This window comes from Penicillium chrysogenum, assembly GCF_028827035.1.
Source record: "Penicillium chrysogenum strain IBT 35668 chromosome Unknown utg000004l_segment0_segment0, whole genome shotgun sequence".
NCBI classification, from domain to species: domain Eukaryota; kingdom Fungi; phylum Ascomycota; class Eurotiomycetes; order Eurotiales; family Aspergillaceae; genus Penicillium; species Penicillium chrysogenum.
The window spans coordinates 2047964-2062878 of record NW_026622752.1 but is presented as its reverse complement, the minus strand read 5'-3'; the positions used below and the strand labels follow the sequence as shown (position 1 = coordinate 2062878).

The following is a 14915-nucleotide window of genomic DNA, read 5'->3' as shown; positions in this document are numbered from 1 at the left end:
AGCCCCCATCCGCCACAAATCCACGATGCCACTCGAACGCTCAACAGACCCTTTGGTCTGGATCGACTGCGAGGTACGTCTGAACATTCCATCTCGATTCAAAACAACCCACAAATTCTACAATTCCGCACCACTAACCCCATCCACAAGATGACAGGCCTAAACCCGGAAACCGACAAGATCCTCCAGATCTGCTGTTTCATCACAGATGCCCAACTAAACCTCCTCGAACCGACCGGCTTCGAAACAGTCATCCATGTCCCAGACTCCACCCTCGACGCGATGTCGCAGTGGTGCATCGACACCCACGGCCGCACGGGCCTCACCGCCGCCGTCCGCGCCTCGACCACCTCCCCCTCCACCGCCGCAGACTCTCTCCTTGCCTACATCCGCCAGCACGTCCCGACCCCACGCACTGCCCTGCTCGCGGGAAATAGTGTTCACGCTGATAAGGCTTTCCTTGCTTGTGCGCCGTACTCGCAGGTGCTGGATCACCTGCATTATCGCATTCTGGATGTTAGTTCGTTGAAGGAGGCGGCACGGAGGTGGGGGAGTGATCAACTGCTTGAGCAAGTCCCTCGTAAGCGGGAGGTTCATCTTGCTAGGGATGACATCCTTGAAAGTATTGAGGAAATCCGGTTTTACAAGGACAAGCTGTTTGGGTGATGTGGCGGATTTGGTGGCTTGCTTGTCTCTGTTACTCTGAGACATGGGTCCGGCAGCTATTTTAAAACCCTGCGCGTTGAAATTGTTTTCGATTATCTTTCCCTACGGTGAGAACCTTGATATGTACCATACAATGTACGCTCCGTGCATGTACAATGTACTTCGGAAGAATGTTGTTGGACAGTATTTTGATTCCCCCACGGGAATGATCTGCAGAGGGGCAATTGAAAGAGTACCTTGACGGATGACTTGTAGATTGGACTGAACAGGACAAATCAGAGAGCCCCTGAGCTATACAAGAGTCCAGACATATTTAAATTAATATTCAAAATGTTGTGGCAAAGTACCACGAAGAGTACTAGTAGGATGATAAACACATGACGCCAAACATTGGCCCCTCCCCGTGGAGCTCAACAAGTCGGTGAACTTCTCGACCTTCTTCCCCCCTCTCTTCTTCTCCTTCTCCTCACTACCTCTTTCTCTCCAATCTTATCCATCATGTCTGTCCAGACGGTCTCAATTCAACCATTCGCTGACCAGAAGCCTGGAACGTATGTTGCTCGTTGCCCCGCAATTGAACTGCTAGCTAACTTGCTCCTAGCTCCGGCCTTCGCAAGAAGGTCAAGGTCTTCCAGCAGGAAAACTACTCTGAATCCTTCATTACTAGTATCCTTCTGTCGATCCCGGAGGGTGTTGAGGGTTCTTTCCTCGTCATTGGTGGCGATGGCCGTTACTATAACCCCGAGGTCATCTCCAAGATCGCAAAGATCAGTGCCGCCTATGGCGTGAAGAAGCTCTTGATTGGACAGCATGGCATTATGAGCACTCCGGCTGCTAGCAACCTCATTCGCGTGAGGAAGGCAACCGGTGGTATCCTCCTGACTGCCAGCCACAACCCCGGTGGTAAGTGATGATTTGGGGTACAGCATTGTTTAGTGGAGACTGACCAAGATATCCCCAGGCCCCGAGAACGACTTTGGTATCAAGTACAACTTGGCCAACGGTGCCCCCGCCCCCGAGGGCGTTACGAACAAGATCTTCGAGACCGCGAAGACCCTCACCTCCTACAAGTACCTCGAGGTTCCCGATGTCGATACCTCCACCATCGGCATCAAGAACTACGGTCCCCTCGAGGTTGAGATCGTCCACTCTACTGCCGACTACGTGACTATGATGAAGGAGATCTTCGATTTCAATCTGATCAAGGAGTTCCTTAGCTCCCACAAGGACTTCAAGGTCCTGTTCGACGGCATGCACGGTGTGACCGGGCCCTACGGCGTGGATATCTTTGTCAAGGAGCTCGGTCTGCCCACCAGCAGCACAATGAACTGCCAGCCCAAGCCGGACTTTGGCGGCGGTCACCCCGATCCCAACCTCGTGTACGCCCACGAGCTCGTCGAGGCTGTCGACGCCAACGGTGTTCACTTCGGTGCCGCCAGTGACGGTGACGGTGACCGTAACATGATCTACGGTGCCAACAGTTTCGTCTCCCCCGGTGACAGCTTGGCGATCATCTCCCACCACGCTAAGCTCATCCCCTACTTCCAGAAGCAGGGTGTATACGGCCTGGCCCGCTCAATGCCCACTTCCGGAGCCGTAGACCGTGTAGCTAAAGCCCAAGGCCTGCAGAGCTACGAAGTGCCCACCGGCTGGAAGTTCTTCTGCAACCTCTTCGACGAGAAGAAGATGTCCATCTGTGGTGAAGAGAGCTTCGGCACGGGCAGCAACCACATCCGCGAGAAGGACGGCCTGTGGGCTGTCGTGGCTTGGTTGAATATCATTGCGGGTGTCGCCAAGCAAAAGCCCAACGAGACCCCCAGCATTGGCTCCATCCAGAACGAGTTCTGGCAGACCTACGGCCGCACCTTCTTCACCCGCTATGACTACGAGAACGTCGACAGCGAGGGCGCCAACAAGGTCGTCGGCACACTGTCCGACCTGGTCGCCAACCGCGATACCTTTGTTGGCTCGGAAATTGCCGGCCGCAAGGTCCTCGACGCTGGCAACTTCTCCTACACTGACCTCGATGGCAGCGTCTCCAAGAACCAGGGTCTGTACGCCAAGTTCGATGACGGCAGCCGCATCGTCGTTCGTCTGTCCGGCACCGGCAGCAGCGGGGCTACCATCCGTCTGTACGTCGAGCGCTACGAGGCCGACAAGTCCAAGTTCGGTCTCACTGCTCAGGAGTACCTGGCTGATAACATCTCGCTGGCTCTCTCTCTGCTCAAGTTCAAGGAGTATGTTGGCCGCGAGGAGCCTGATGTTAAGACCTAAGTTTGGTTAGGTTGTTAGGGTTAATGTGGAACCTGCTGGATGGGGATCACCTTTTAATTATTTTGCAGTTCTATCTGAAGGCGAGAAGAATGATCGAAAAGCAGGATCAAGATTAAAAGATTATACATTGGCATGAGATGGAAACTGCATCTTTATCATAATCCGAGCCTGTCTTGTCTTAAATTCGGATGTCCTGATCTGAGTATAGTTATGCATTATTGTCCTGTGCCAGATCTCAGTCCGGGGAAGTAAAAATAAAATATCATGGAATCGTAGCATCGTAGAATCGTAAATCATCAGACCCTTGAAAAAAGGATTACGCCTTCCACGCATCCGCAGAAACTCTCAACTTCTCCCCCCACCAGCTCTCCCACTTAACAACCCTCTCCTCCCTCCTCGCCTCCTCAGCCGCAAAAACAACAGCATGACTCCGCACCGCCTCCTCAAGCGAACACCCAACAAACCTCGCTTGCGCCGTCTCAACATCCAATCCCCCCTCAACCGCTTCAACCGCACTAACAAACTGCCTCGCAAGCCCAAAGTCCCCACCACCATGCGACTCGTTCTGTCCTGGGGGTGGCTTTGGCACATCGAAGACTTCTGTCTTCTCCGTGGCGAAATCATAGACAGAAATCGTTTTGCTATCATACGAGACCTCGCCAGTAGTACCATACACACGGCCCCGACGCTCACACTGTTTCTCCGTGGGCGCAATCATATGGAAACTCGCCGTTTTAGCAAGCCGATGCGGCGCCGTCTCCTCGTCATCCCAAGCAAACGTGACAATCTGATCATCGCAGACATCATTATCAGCTTCGTAGACGCACCGCCCGTACCAGGGTCGCGCAGCGATATCCGAGTCCGGCATCGTATCCCGGTCATAGTCCTCGGCAAGACGGGAGAGGAGCAGGGACTCGGCGGCCTTGCCGCCTTGGGCATGGAACACATCTTCGATATCCGGGCAGACGATGTCAACCGGCCAAGCCGTGTGACCTGTCGCGAGGTGGCGGTCATTATAGATTCTAACTGCGCTGTAGTTGCAGTCACGTTCAGCGGGGCAGGAGAGACAGTTTGTAGCGTTGCCTGCGGAGATAGGTTTGCGCTTTCGGCGGAACTGCGTCATTGGGCCGGCGGACGAAATCGAGCGTGGGAAGTGCGGCTTGTGGGCTTGGTTGGATGCCGTTTCGGGTGAGGGTGGGGAGCAGAGGAGCCAGAGGATGAAGTCGATGTCGTGGCAGGATTTTGTGAGGAGAGAGCCGTCGCCTGCTGCTGTTGCGCGTCGCCAGTTGCCCCGGACGTAGCTGTGCGAGAAGTGCCACCAGCCTACTGGCTCGCAGTGTTCTAGGGAGACTATGTCGCCGATTACGCGGTCTGTTAAGAGGAGTTTGCGGAGGAGAATATTGTGCGGGCTGTAGCGGAGTACGTGTCCGATTGAGAAGATGTTCTTTGCGGCTTGGGGGATATTGTTTGGGCCTTCTGGAGGTTGGAGGGCTCGGTATACTGTTAGACAGTCGTCTAGCGAGAGGGCTAGTGGCTTCTCGCAGAGAATGTGTAGCTGCAGCGGGGCGAGCGCTTGTAAGATCTCGACGTGCGTTTCGTCCAGTGTGCAAACGAAGACACCATCTACGCCCACGGGAATTGGGGTTGTGTCTGCTGCGTTATCGCCATTGTTTTGAGTCGCCCGCTTCCGTCGCTCGAGTTCCCACTGCAGCCATTCGCGCCAATCTGTAAATTCCTGGCCCTCCTGGGAGGATTCCGATGCGCCCCATATATACTTTCGTCCAAACTCGCGCCGTTTGAACGCGTGGGGTTCGGCAATTGCATGGATTACACCAGGTGTTGCGGTTGTGACGGCGCGAGCATAGGCGTTTCCGCGAGAGCCGGCACCGATGACAAGAAAGCGTAGTTGCTTTGATGATGGAAAGGATGAGCTGGGGATAGTATCGGTGGGAGGTGGGATTGGTTCTTTCATGTTGGTCGTGGTTGATATATTGGGGATGCGGGGGATAAGTTGGAGCTTTGGAGCTTCGGATCCAGGATGTGATACTGCGAATAATGGATTTATTTGACTCCGACAAGGCCTATTATCCTTATAGAACCAAGCACAGAGTAGAGAGATATATCAACAAAATGTTCCAAGGCACGAAAGGTTGCGACCTTGCAAGTTGCAATTGCGGGGAACGTAACATCAGCAGCATCAGCCGGGCTCTGATTGGCCATTGTGGGTGACACTATATATGTCAATTTTGTTCCATCTCATCTACCTACCTAGGTAGTCTCTGTCTCCTTTTTACTAGCACTCGCCAATTCGTTTTCCTTGTCGAAAATCATAGCCACCTCTTCCAAAGACCGCCCTTTTGTCTCGGGGAAGAGGAGATATATAAGACCCAAGAACAGTACCAGACAACCAAGGAAGACACAGTAATACTTCCATGCAATCGCCGTAAACGCCACTGGGTTGACATATTGGTTGAAGAAACACGCTATGGCATCGACCGAAAGGGTGACAGCAATGCCCTTCGCACGCAGTTGGAAGGGTAGGACCTCAGCTGGGTACGAGATGAACAAAGGCGCATAGGCCATGTCGTATGCGCCAAAAAAGAGAAATAGGAGTGGAACTACCGCTATTCCAGCAGCGGGAAGTTGTCTCTCGGTAAACAGACCAGAGGCCAGTGTGGACATGGACAGGAAAACAATCATGCCTACTGTGGAAAGAAGCCATAGAATGCGGCGGCCGTATCGCTCCGATGCAAGTGCACCGGCTGCCGCAAGGAGTAAGTTCCAGATATTGAGGCTGACATTAACAGCTGCTTGGTCGGCTGCCTTAGTGATTCCCACTGAATCGAGGATCGGCGCGAGGTAGTAGGATAGGAGTCCTGCGATACTGTTAGGGACAGGTGTTTCACCAGGGCTTTATGAAGAGCATACCATTTCCAGCCCATTCTTGCATAAGCCCAACCAATACACAAATAGCCAGTCGGTGCATATCGCCCCTTGACGAGAAGAAGGTGCTCCATTTCCTGGTATTGGTGATCTCTGCTGTGATCGTGCTGCAAATCCAACGGTACTCATACTGGACTAGCTCGTCATCCATGTCACCGTTCGCGTGGTACTTCCCGAGAATAGCCAGGGCCTCTTCTTTCCTTCCTTTTGATACCAGCCATCTGGGGCTCTCGGGCACAAACACAATCAACCCTAGAATCTGGAACAACGGATACGATATCTGCAGTAGACAAGGAAGCCTCCACGACCAACTGTTTGATATGCCTATTGTTGCATACGTGACCGCTGCCGAGCTAATGGCGCCCAAACTCCAGCATGCATTGTACAGGGCCGTGGCCGTCTGTCGCTGCCGTGGGTGTGCGTTTTCAGTTGCCAGGAGAGGAGCTGCAGTCTGGGCGATGCCCATCCCTATGCCCGACAGGATTCTGGTGCCAAAAAAGGCCCAGTGATTTTTGACCGCGGCTTGGATGATAGCTCCCACGATCGCAATGCTAGATCCAATGCCAACACACGTCTTGCGTCCGAACTTATCGGCAATATAAGAAGCCGGTGCGAAGGAGACTAACGCCCCCAGAGAAGTGGCAGCAATGATCAACCCAACTATATTGGGATTTAGTCCGCCAATGATGGTGTCGACTATGTCATGATCAGCATGGATGTCACCGTATCAGGGTGGGGCCATTACACTCAGGCAGCACAAGCAAGCTATTCACAAGACTTCCAATATACCCAGCCGAAGAAGCAGTGGAGAACATGAATACGATACCCATATTCAATTTACGGAGCCCCCTGTCTTTGATCCAATTCGGGTTCGTTTTGTTCGGTAGGAGCTTGAATGCCTCCATCGGAGGGTCCTTCTCCATTGTATCTGCCTTTGTAGCCATGTTGTGTGCTCCTTAAAAGACCGGGCTTCCTGGAAAAGGCCAATTCGAACTGCGTAGAGTCAAGGTTTTCAACCTCATATAGCTATACCAGCTAGTTTATATTATAAGATTATATAGTCCTGGAGAACAAGGGATCATCCACATTCTTCCGACCCAGCAAACCTTCAGCCTTCCCCGGACGATCCTCGGATACTTCTAGGATAACTGGTCACTACGTACAACATGAATGCACGGAATGAAGGGAGGAATGCAAGATACAACTACCCAAACGGGCATTGTGTCCAGCACGAAGTCCCACCATCTCCGATCACCTCGTCACAGGACCCAAACAAAATCATGACCTGCAGTCCAGAAGAACAAGTATATTGTACGTTATGATAACATCCACCGGCACAGTGATGTGAGACAACTTTTCATTCATCACACTCCCCAAGCAGTGAAGCATACCGATTCCCAAGCCCACAAAATCCCTCACACTGCCCATCAACCTCCCGCCCCTTATGCAGGACCTCCTCCATACCCCAAGCAACACGTTCCGCGCCCACCCTCGCGCCCTCAAGATTCGGCGCCCCGGGCCCAAGCCGGAGAGATGCCATGCGGCCCGTCATGAATAACGGTACGTCATCCCGCCACGACAGATCGTTCGTTAGACACGGGAGGCCTGCCTTTACCTCGATCGGGTATTGGTCGTTCATTGTACGGAGCAGCGGCATCTCGCGCACGTCCGCCCTCACTCCGGTTGCGAAATAGATGTAGTCTATTGCAGGGAGGTCGGGGATTGGTGGGTCGGTTGTTAGGGTCCAGGTCTGGGTGGCTGGGTTGTAGTCGTGGGTCTTTATTTCTGTGCAAGGGTGGATCGAGGCGCGGTTTTGAGCTGCGTGCTGCTTTACGATTTTTGTATAGCGCGGTGTAATGCTGCCTCCATTGCGGGCGTTTTGGAGCATTTCCAGACGCTCTGGGAGATATTAGCGTTTGGCCTGTAGATGGGATTTAGGGCTTTTTCAATATGTACCTTCGTCGGTGTCGGCGGACCAGAAGGCTGCTTTCTCCCAGTTCTTATACTTGCCCATCCAGGGCAGACTAATATCGAAGTGTTTGACTATTATGAAATGAGACATTGTCCAAAAGAACAGCTTGCCGGGGACTTATACATACCCTTCAGGCCAGAGCGCATCAAGAACCACACTTTCGTCACGCCCTTGCGAACTGCCATGTCGACAATCTGTGCTGACGACAGCCCACCTCCGACAACGACAACATTGGTCTCCTGCCGCCGCTGGATTTTTCTCTGTACGTTGAGACTAGGAAATGTTTTGATCTCCGTGCTGTGGCAACACGCTGCAGCACCCTCTTGTTCCGTCGATGGTTTCCACGGATAAATCTTCGACACACCTGCTCCGCCAGGACCGATGGCCAGCACAACAGACCGGCTATAAAACTTCTCTCCCGTGGATGTGGTGATAGTGAATATCTTCGAATCCGAGCTATCAGAGAGGTAATTATATGAGATATCCGTGGCCTCGCGCTGCAAGATCTGACCGGGCTCATCCAGCCCATACCGCTGGATAACCGACGAGCAATAATCCGAAAAGAGCTCCGTGGAGGGCGAGAAGTAATCTTTCCGATCTCGCTCGTCAATCTCACCTCCGATTGTCCTGTTCAGACAAACGCAATTGTCAGAGGTCTGTTTCAACCACATTCGCACGGGACACCACTTACTGAGTTTTCCCACCCTGTCTCCTCTTCTTCTTCTTATGCTTGCTCATCTCCTTCCCGACACACCCGGAAATCTCCCAGAGATCTGCGTCCCGCCCACTCTCCTGCGTATAAGCCAGCATACCATCCCGATCCCCAGGATCAACATGGAAGAACATCGGGCTGCGGAGCTGTTTAATCTCCAGTGTGCGGAACGCATTGTTCCACCGCTGCATCCATTTATCGCCAGAGCCGTCGAGGACAAGTGTTGAGATAGACGATGTCGACGATGTTGATGACGCGGACGATAGCGACGGCACAGAAGATGCAGAGTCAGTCGAGGTGCGCCGTTGCCGGTCGTCTTGACAAGGACATCCGCGTTCACTGTCCCATTTTGCGGCTCGCACGCCGTTGATCTTGCTGTGTCGTGCTTGGACTAGACTCATCCGTCCGCTGTGCTTCTTGATCCAGTGGTAGCGCTGGTGTTCTTCGTCTGTGAAGACTGCTGATGGTGTTTCTTCGCTTAGGCGTGCGGCGACGGCGAGGCCACAGGGTCCCGCGCCGATTATTATTACGTCGCGGATTTCATGGTCGTCGGGTAATTCTTGGGGTGAGGACATTTCAGAATGGCGAGGTAGGGTTAGCGTAATGGTGTAAAGACGTGGTTGTATTAGTACTTTAGGGCTAGAAGGAATAGTATAGTAAATTTGCAGGAACGTACGATTGTAGGGGCAATATGTTTCTTTTATACTCTGCTAGTGTAACTGTATTTCTGCAATGTCCTCATGTCTTCACAGGTTGACTATCGAGGTACTCGTCCCCAAGGTCCTTGGGGATGGCAGCATATAGGAGCAGCTTCACGCTCCACAATTACCATCGCGGATCTGATGAGGCATTGGAGTCGATCTCTGAGGACCTTAGGGAAGTCCTCAATTATCTTGGATTTATTATTTGAACTCGTCCAATATTAATGTTGTGTTAGGTGTACAGATACAAGTCCCAGAGCCTTGTTATACCTAATACCTATCTCCAGTCACCAAACGAGAGATCGCGTGACCCTGGGTCTTTGAAATAATCCTATACCTGACTTCAATGAGACTAATATCCAGGGTGTCACACCTTAATCGGTTGTATTCTGGATGTATTCTTGATTTTATTTTTAAGTAAATGTACATTGGAGTCTGTACATATGTAGAAGTTGATCTAGTGAAATTACTTGATGGCCACGCCCATACGATCTTTTCTACACTTATGTAGAGAACAGAAGATGAAAAGATGAAAAGAAATTAAATTACTATAAAAGAAAATATTTGCAGAGGGGAATAGCAAAGCACCGAAATCCACCAAAAGAAAAAAAAAAAAAAGAGAAGCAAAAATATACTCAAAACTCCAAAGCCCATAAAAAAACAAAACTACCTCCAAACCTGCGCCTATACAAAGCACTTATTTATGCCACTTCTTTGTCTTCGTCCCGGCCTTCGCCCTAGACGCACCCCCTTCCCTCCGATGCCAAGGATCCAAAGGCCAAACCCAGCCCCTCACCCTCTTAGCATCTCTCCTCTCCCCAATCTGTGGCTCAGGAATCCACTTATCCTTCGCCTCAGCCAGGATTCTCTGACGGGTCATCGCACCAGGACCGCCAACGTTGAGGTGAGCAGAAGGCTGGTGCGGAAGCGGCACCGACTTCGAAAGCATCAACAAGAAATACAACCCCAGCCCCGCCGTCATAGCGGGCAACGCATCCTCACCCGGCTCCGGCTCCGACGAGTCATGGTGCGAATTGGACGACGAGCTCGACGACGGCGAGAAAGATCGCGCACTGATGGGCGTTGCGAGCGGTGCTTCACGCGCGTGTGTCCGCATACCCCTCACAGCTGCTGTCTTGAGCGGGATTGATGCCGCGATCTCCAGATACCCGAAGTAGGGGACGTCGTCGCCGGGGTCGCAGCCTGCTCGCACACAGACGAGCTCGATCTCTGTGATTATGAAGCCGTAGCGGCAGGAATGCTCGCGCATGCACCGCTGGAGGTGGGCGAGTCCGTTAAGGTATTCCACGCGTCTGTGGGGGGCTTCGTTGCGCATGCCGGTGTTCCAGCGGTCGAAGCTTTTCACGATGCCAACTAGCCGGCCACGCGGGAGACCAGCGCTTGTTTGCTCGGTGTCTGAGAGATAATTTGCTAGGAAGTGCGGGTGACCGTGATTTTTGTGGCCTGTGTTGCGGACGTCTGGGGCGGCGTAGAGCTGGAGGTGGTCTTTGCCTTGGGAAACGGCCAGGGCAGCGTTGATGCGTGGTGCGTAGAGGTCGCGGATTAGAGTCACTAGGTCGTGCTCGGATTCTGGGGCTAGGCTTGCTGAGGGTACGGGCACGTGCGGTGTGAGCTCTGCTGGGATTTCGGTCTTCAGGAGCTGGATTAGTCGGCTGTCCAGGGAGTCGAATGTCGCTAGTGAGAAGGAGCTCCAGCTGCGCAGGTTGCGGATGTCCCACCAAAAGTAATCGTGTAGGCCACGAGTTGGAATTACGCTCACGTTGCGGACTAGGTTGATTGGCTGGATTGGTAGGGTCAAATACGACAGTAGAGTTGTGGACCTTGGGGCTAGGTCTTCGTGGGGACTGAGTAAGACTGGTGAATGCTGGGCAGCTGATGCCTGGCGGTAGTTGTATTGAGGCGTCGGTACTGTCAATGGGGTTTGTGTGTTTGCAGGAGAATGTTGGTCCCCCGGGCGTTGAGAGTATGATGGGCAGGGCATGATGTTTGGAGTGATCGGGGTGACTGGGGTGGTCGGGGTCGTCTGAGCCTGCATTTGAGGCAGTCCCCGGTATGTAGGATACCCAATTCCAGTTAAAGTGGCGGCATCGATGACAGATGCCGACACCGAGCGTGAGTGGCCCCCGCCTGCCTTACGCTTATATGAAGGGGTGATGGTCACCGGCGATGACAGGGTAGGGAAGCTGCCCTGTGTAGTCATTGGCGCCGGTGAGATGGGAGAGGCCAATGCCAAGCGGTCCACGACTTCGCGCGTGCGACGGCCGGCAGATGGACGCACCGGTGGGTAAGAGATAAATCCAGGAGGCGGGTTCCGTGTATTGGACAGAACCCGACGGTGACGAAGGGGCCCACCAGCAGACACTGGCTCGATCACGACGTCTTGAGGTCTGATCTTAGGAAGTAGCTTCGGGCCATGATAATGTCTGGTTGGCGACGTGGTGGGACTGGTATTTCCAGTCATAGTCGACCAGGGAGATGACTCGCTTGAATAAACCGAAGAGTTGGAGGCATGACGACTATGTCCAGAGTCGATGTATTCCTCAAGAGAAAGACGCGGCGGCGTCGTTGGCCGAAAGCGAGCGGAATCGACAGCAGGCATGATAGTGAGGTTGTTGAATAGGTGTGTCACCAATAACAATCTATCACGAGAGTGACAATCGAATGAAGGAACTGATGTCTGGTTGACCAAGTCGTTCAGAAAGGCATGGTCCAGAGGGAGGATGTTTGGATATTAAATGGACATCGACAGAGTCTCAAACAGCCAAGCATGATGCATATAAAAAGATTGACTGACGAACCCTAGCCGATCTAGAAAAGATGAAACATGGAGAAGAGCCCCATTGTAACGCCTACGGAGCTTCAGAATCTTTTTTGGGATCCTAGTCTCCGATCAGAGGCACATCCACTCGCTGAAACGCGAAACTGCCGACATCGTGCCTGAAGACAGGCATGTTGAGCAACAAGGCCCTTGAAACTGCCCCTCCTAGGGGGTCCAGTTCGGCATAGTGCGGTTTCATCGGACTGTCGCGCGTTAAGTTGTTACTATATTTTGCATCTTCTTCAATATCAATCTTCAAATTCCCTAAAATGGTTAGCCTGCTGCAAGATTCTCAAGATGTTCTAAAAACGGCAACAATTAGGTCACATTTCCAGGTAATTAGCGGACTTGTTGGTGATTCTCCCTGCTTCAGGACTCGCGGGGTCAGCGGTTAAGGGTTCCAAGAAAGCAGATGGATAAAAATAGCCACCGGGATCATGGAATGTGTGATTCCAGGGTCTGGACGGGGTAAAAAGTCTCTTTGAAGGTGAGGGTACCTGCTCTAGATGCGCCAGTGGCCGAGTGTGATATCGAAGTCGGCGGCTACATGTGTGGGATGAGTTTGAAGTACGCGCCCAGCACCGGCGTCATATTCAGTGATTGGATAACTCGATCTTGAAACTGAGAAATGTCCCATAATTAGCAACAATTAATGCAGTTGATGGGGGAGTTCATGCAGGGGACATCTACCTACCTAGGTAGTTAGAGGAGAGGTTGAGGTCAAATCGGGGTGATCAACACATAACCGCGCATTGACCCCTTGATTTCATTGTTAGTGGACATTTTGTATGGACAGATGCAGTTAATATCGACTTTTTAGGAGTTACTTAGAAATTTATCTCATTAATTGTCTTTTTAAATTATTTCATGACATTCATTCCATGTGGGTCGAAATGACTAGAAAACACCAAACCGAAAGAGTAAAAAAGGAAACGAAAAAGAAAAGAAAAAGAAAGATCTCAGATCTTTCCTATGGTCTATGCACAAAACGCTCGGGGGAATCTCTCTGAACCGTCTAAACAAATCGAACGGTAAAGGCAATCGCAGAACATCAAACTTTAAGCCTTGATCTCGTACTTGCGGCGGAACATCTCATCCACCTCAGTCAGGTAGTAGACACCGGACTTAATGGTCTCGGTGTTACCAGTGGGCTTGAAGTCCTTCTTCAGGTGGGCGTGCTCACGGAGCTTGCACATGGCATCGTACTGAGCAGGCTCAAGGACAGTGCGGGCATTGAGGCGGTTCTGGAGGTCAAGCTTCTCAACCATGCCGGACACATCGCCGACAATCTTGGCGCTGAACATGGAGCTGGCAAGACCGGAACCGTAGCTGAACAGACCAATGCGCTTGGGCTCCTTGGGATCGAAAGTGACGTTGCTGAGCAGACTGGCCAAGCCGCCGTAAACGGTGGCAGTGTACATGTTACCACACTGGGTGGCAACCTGGAGACCGGGGTTGACACGCTCGGCGAAACGCTTCTTGGTCAGACCCATGAAGGTCTTCTCGACCACCTTGTCGGTAAGTGACTTCTCGTAGTCCAGGTCGCGGAGCTCGGGGGCAACCTCGGCGAAAGCGGGGTGCGAAGGGTTGGCCAAGTAGTCGTTGTAGAGCATACGAGCGTAGGACTTCTGGACGAGTTTGCAGGTAGGGGCGTGGAACAAAATGTAGTCAAAACGGTCCAGAGGGGACAGGGACTCGTCGGTAGCACCGTTGGTACCGTTGGTCTGGGGCTTCAGGGTCTTCTCACGGGCATCGTAGGCCTTGTAGCAGGCATCAACAGCCTCGGTGTAGCAACGAAGGGAGTAGTGACCATCCACAACGGGGTACTCGCTGGTGAGGTCAGGCTTGTAGAAATCGTAGGCGTGGGTGAGGTAGGAGGCACGGAGACCGGGCTCGAAGACGATAGGGGCATCGGGACCGATGACCATGGCAACGCAGCCAGCACCACCAGTAGGGCGGGCAGCACCAGCGGCGTACAGAGCAATATCACCGCAGACCACAACGGCATCACGGCCATCCCAGGCGGAGGACTCGAGCCAGTTGATGCTGTTGAAAACAGCGTTGGTACCACCGTAGCAGGCGTTGACATTGTCGACACCTTCAATGTTGGTGTTTCCGTGAGGAGCAAAAAGCTGCATGAGAACAGACTTCACGGACTTGGACTTGTCCAAAAGGGTCTCGGTGCCGACCTCGAGTCTTCCAACGGAGTTGGGGTCGATGTTGTATTTGTTCATGAGGGAGGAGAGGACAGTGAGGGTCATGGAGTAGATGTCTGCCGAGCAATATTAGCTGGTTGTTCTTGACCTCCTTTTGGAATCTGCCAGTATACACACCCTCACGATCATCACAGAAGCTCATCTTGGTCTGTCCGAGACCGATGGTGTATTTTCCAGCAGCGACGCCATCGTACTTTTCAAGCTCGACCTGGTCGACACACTGCAATTGACATATCAGTATAGATCCCAGGTGATAGAATACACATGGAATACACATTGAACACTTACCTGAGTAGGGAAATAGACCTCAATGGCCTTGATACCGATGTTTTGGGGACGAGCAGCCATGGTGGGGTATGGAGGGGCAATTTAGGAAAAAGACAAAGGTGAAGAAGGAAGATGAGGGATTAGGGATATGAAGGAGATTAAGAAGGTCAAGATTATAAGAGTTATAAGATCAAGAAAATGAGGAAGAGAGGGCAATTGATATAAGGATGAAAAGGAGTCTGTGTACTCGGTTCTACCGTGTACGATCTGTCACTTATTCTTTTTTTTTTCTTCCTTTTTTATCCTTTTTTCCTCCAAGTGGGGA

The 14915-nt window shown here is 52.2% G+C and overlaps 7 protein-coding genes across 7 annotated transcripts; 2 read left to right on the top strand and 5 right to left on the bottom strand.

The window, feature by feature from the left end:
- Window positions 1-25: 25 nt before the first annotated feature.
- N7489_006720 (oligoribonuclease) lies at window positions 26-666 on the top strand (the record flags this gene model as incomplete). The annotated part of the gene is made up of 2 exons (XM_056712470.1): window positions 26-73; window positions 151-666. The coding sequence occupies 2 exons, from the start codon at window positions 26-28 to the stop codon at window positions 664-666; spliced, it is 564 nt and encodes a 187-aa protein (XP_056566185.1).
- Window positions 667-1152: 486 nt separating this feature from the next.
- pgmA (phosphoglucomutase PGM2) lies at window positions 1153-2940 on the top strand (the record flags this gene model as incomplete). The annotated part of the gene is made up of 3 exons (XM_056712469.1): window positions 1153-1217; window positions 1268-1569; window positions 1628-2940. The coding sequence occupies exons 1-3, from the start codon at window positions 1165-1167 to the stop codon at window positions 2938-2940; spliced, it is 1668 nt and encodes a 555-aa protein (XP_056566184.1). The 5' UTR covers window positions 1153-1164.
- Window positions 2941-3256: 316 nt separating this feature from the next.
- N7489_006718 (Gfo/Idh/MocA family protein) lies at window positions 3257-4912 on the bottom strand (the record flags this gene model as incomplete). The annotated part of the gene is made up of 1 exon (XM_056712468.1): window positions 3257-4912. One exon carries the CDS (start codon window positions 4910-4912, stop codon window positions 3257-3259), a length of 1656 nt encoding a protein of 551 aa, XP_056566183.1.
- Window positions 4913-5208: 296 nt separating this feature from the next.
- Window positions 5209-6827, bottom strand: N7489_006717 (uncharacterized protein; the record flags this gene model as incomplete). The annotated part of the gene is made up of 3 exons (XM_056712467.1): window positions 5209-5816; window positions 5869-6579; window positions 6629-6827. 3 exons carry the CDS (start codon window positions 6825-6827, stop codon window positions 5209-5211), a joined length of 1518 nt encoding a protein of 505 aa, XP_056566182.1.
- A 413-nt stretch (window positions 6828-7240) lies between these two features.
- N7489_006716 (FAD binding domain protein) lies at window positions 7241-9142 on the bottom strand (the record flags this gene model as incomplete). Its single annotated transcript, XM_056712466.1, has 4 exons — window positions 7241-7782; window positions 7840-7926; window positions 7983-8482; window positions 8547-9142. 4 exons carry the CDS (start codon window positions 9140-9142, stop codon window positions 7241-7243), a joined length of 1725 nt encoding a protein of 574 aa, XP_056566181.1.
- Window positions 9143-9965: 823 nt separating this feature from the next.
- On the bottom strand, window positions 9966-11888 carry N7489_006715 (uncharacterized protein; the record flags this gene model as incomplete). Its single annotated transcript, XM_056712465.1, has 1 exon — window positions 9966-11888. One exon carries the CDS (start codon window positions 11886-11888, stop codon window positions 9966-9968), a length of 1923 nt encoding a protein of 640 aa, XP_056566180.1.
- A 1277-nt stretch (window positions 11889-13165) lies between these two features.
- On the bottom strand, window positions 13166-14694 carry erg13 (hydroxymethylglutaryl-CoA synthase; the record flags this gene model as incomplete). The annotated part of the gene is made up of 3 exons (XM_056712464.1): window positions 14612-14694; window positions 14441-14543; window positions 13166-14379 (listed from the first exon to the last, which is right to left on the bottom strand). Exons 1-3 carry the CDS (start codon window positions 14669-14671, stop codon window positions 13166-13168), a joined length of 1377 nt encoding a protein of 458 aa, XP_056566179.1. The 5' UTR covers window positions 14672-14694.
- Window positions 14695-14915: the final 221 nt, after the last annotated feature.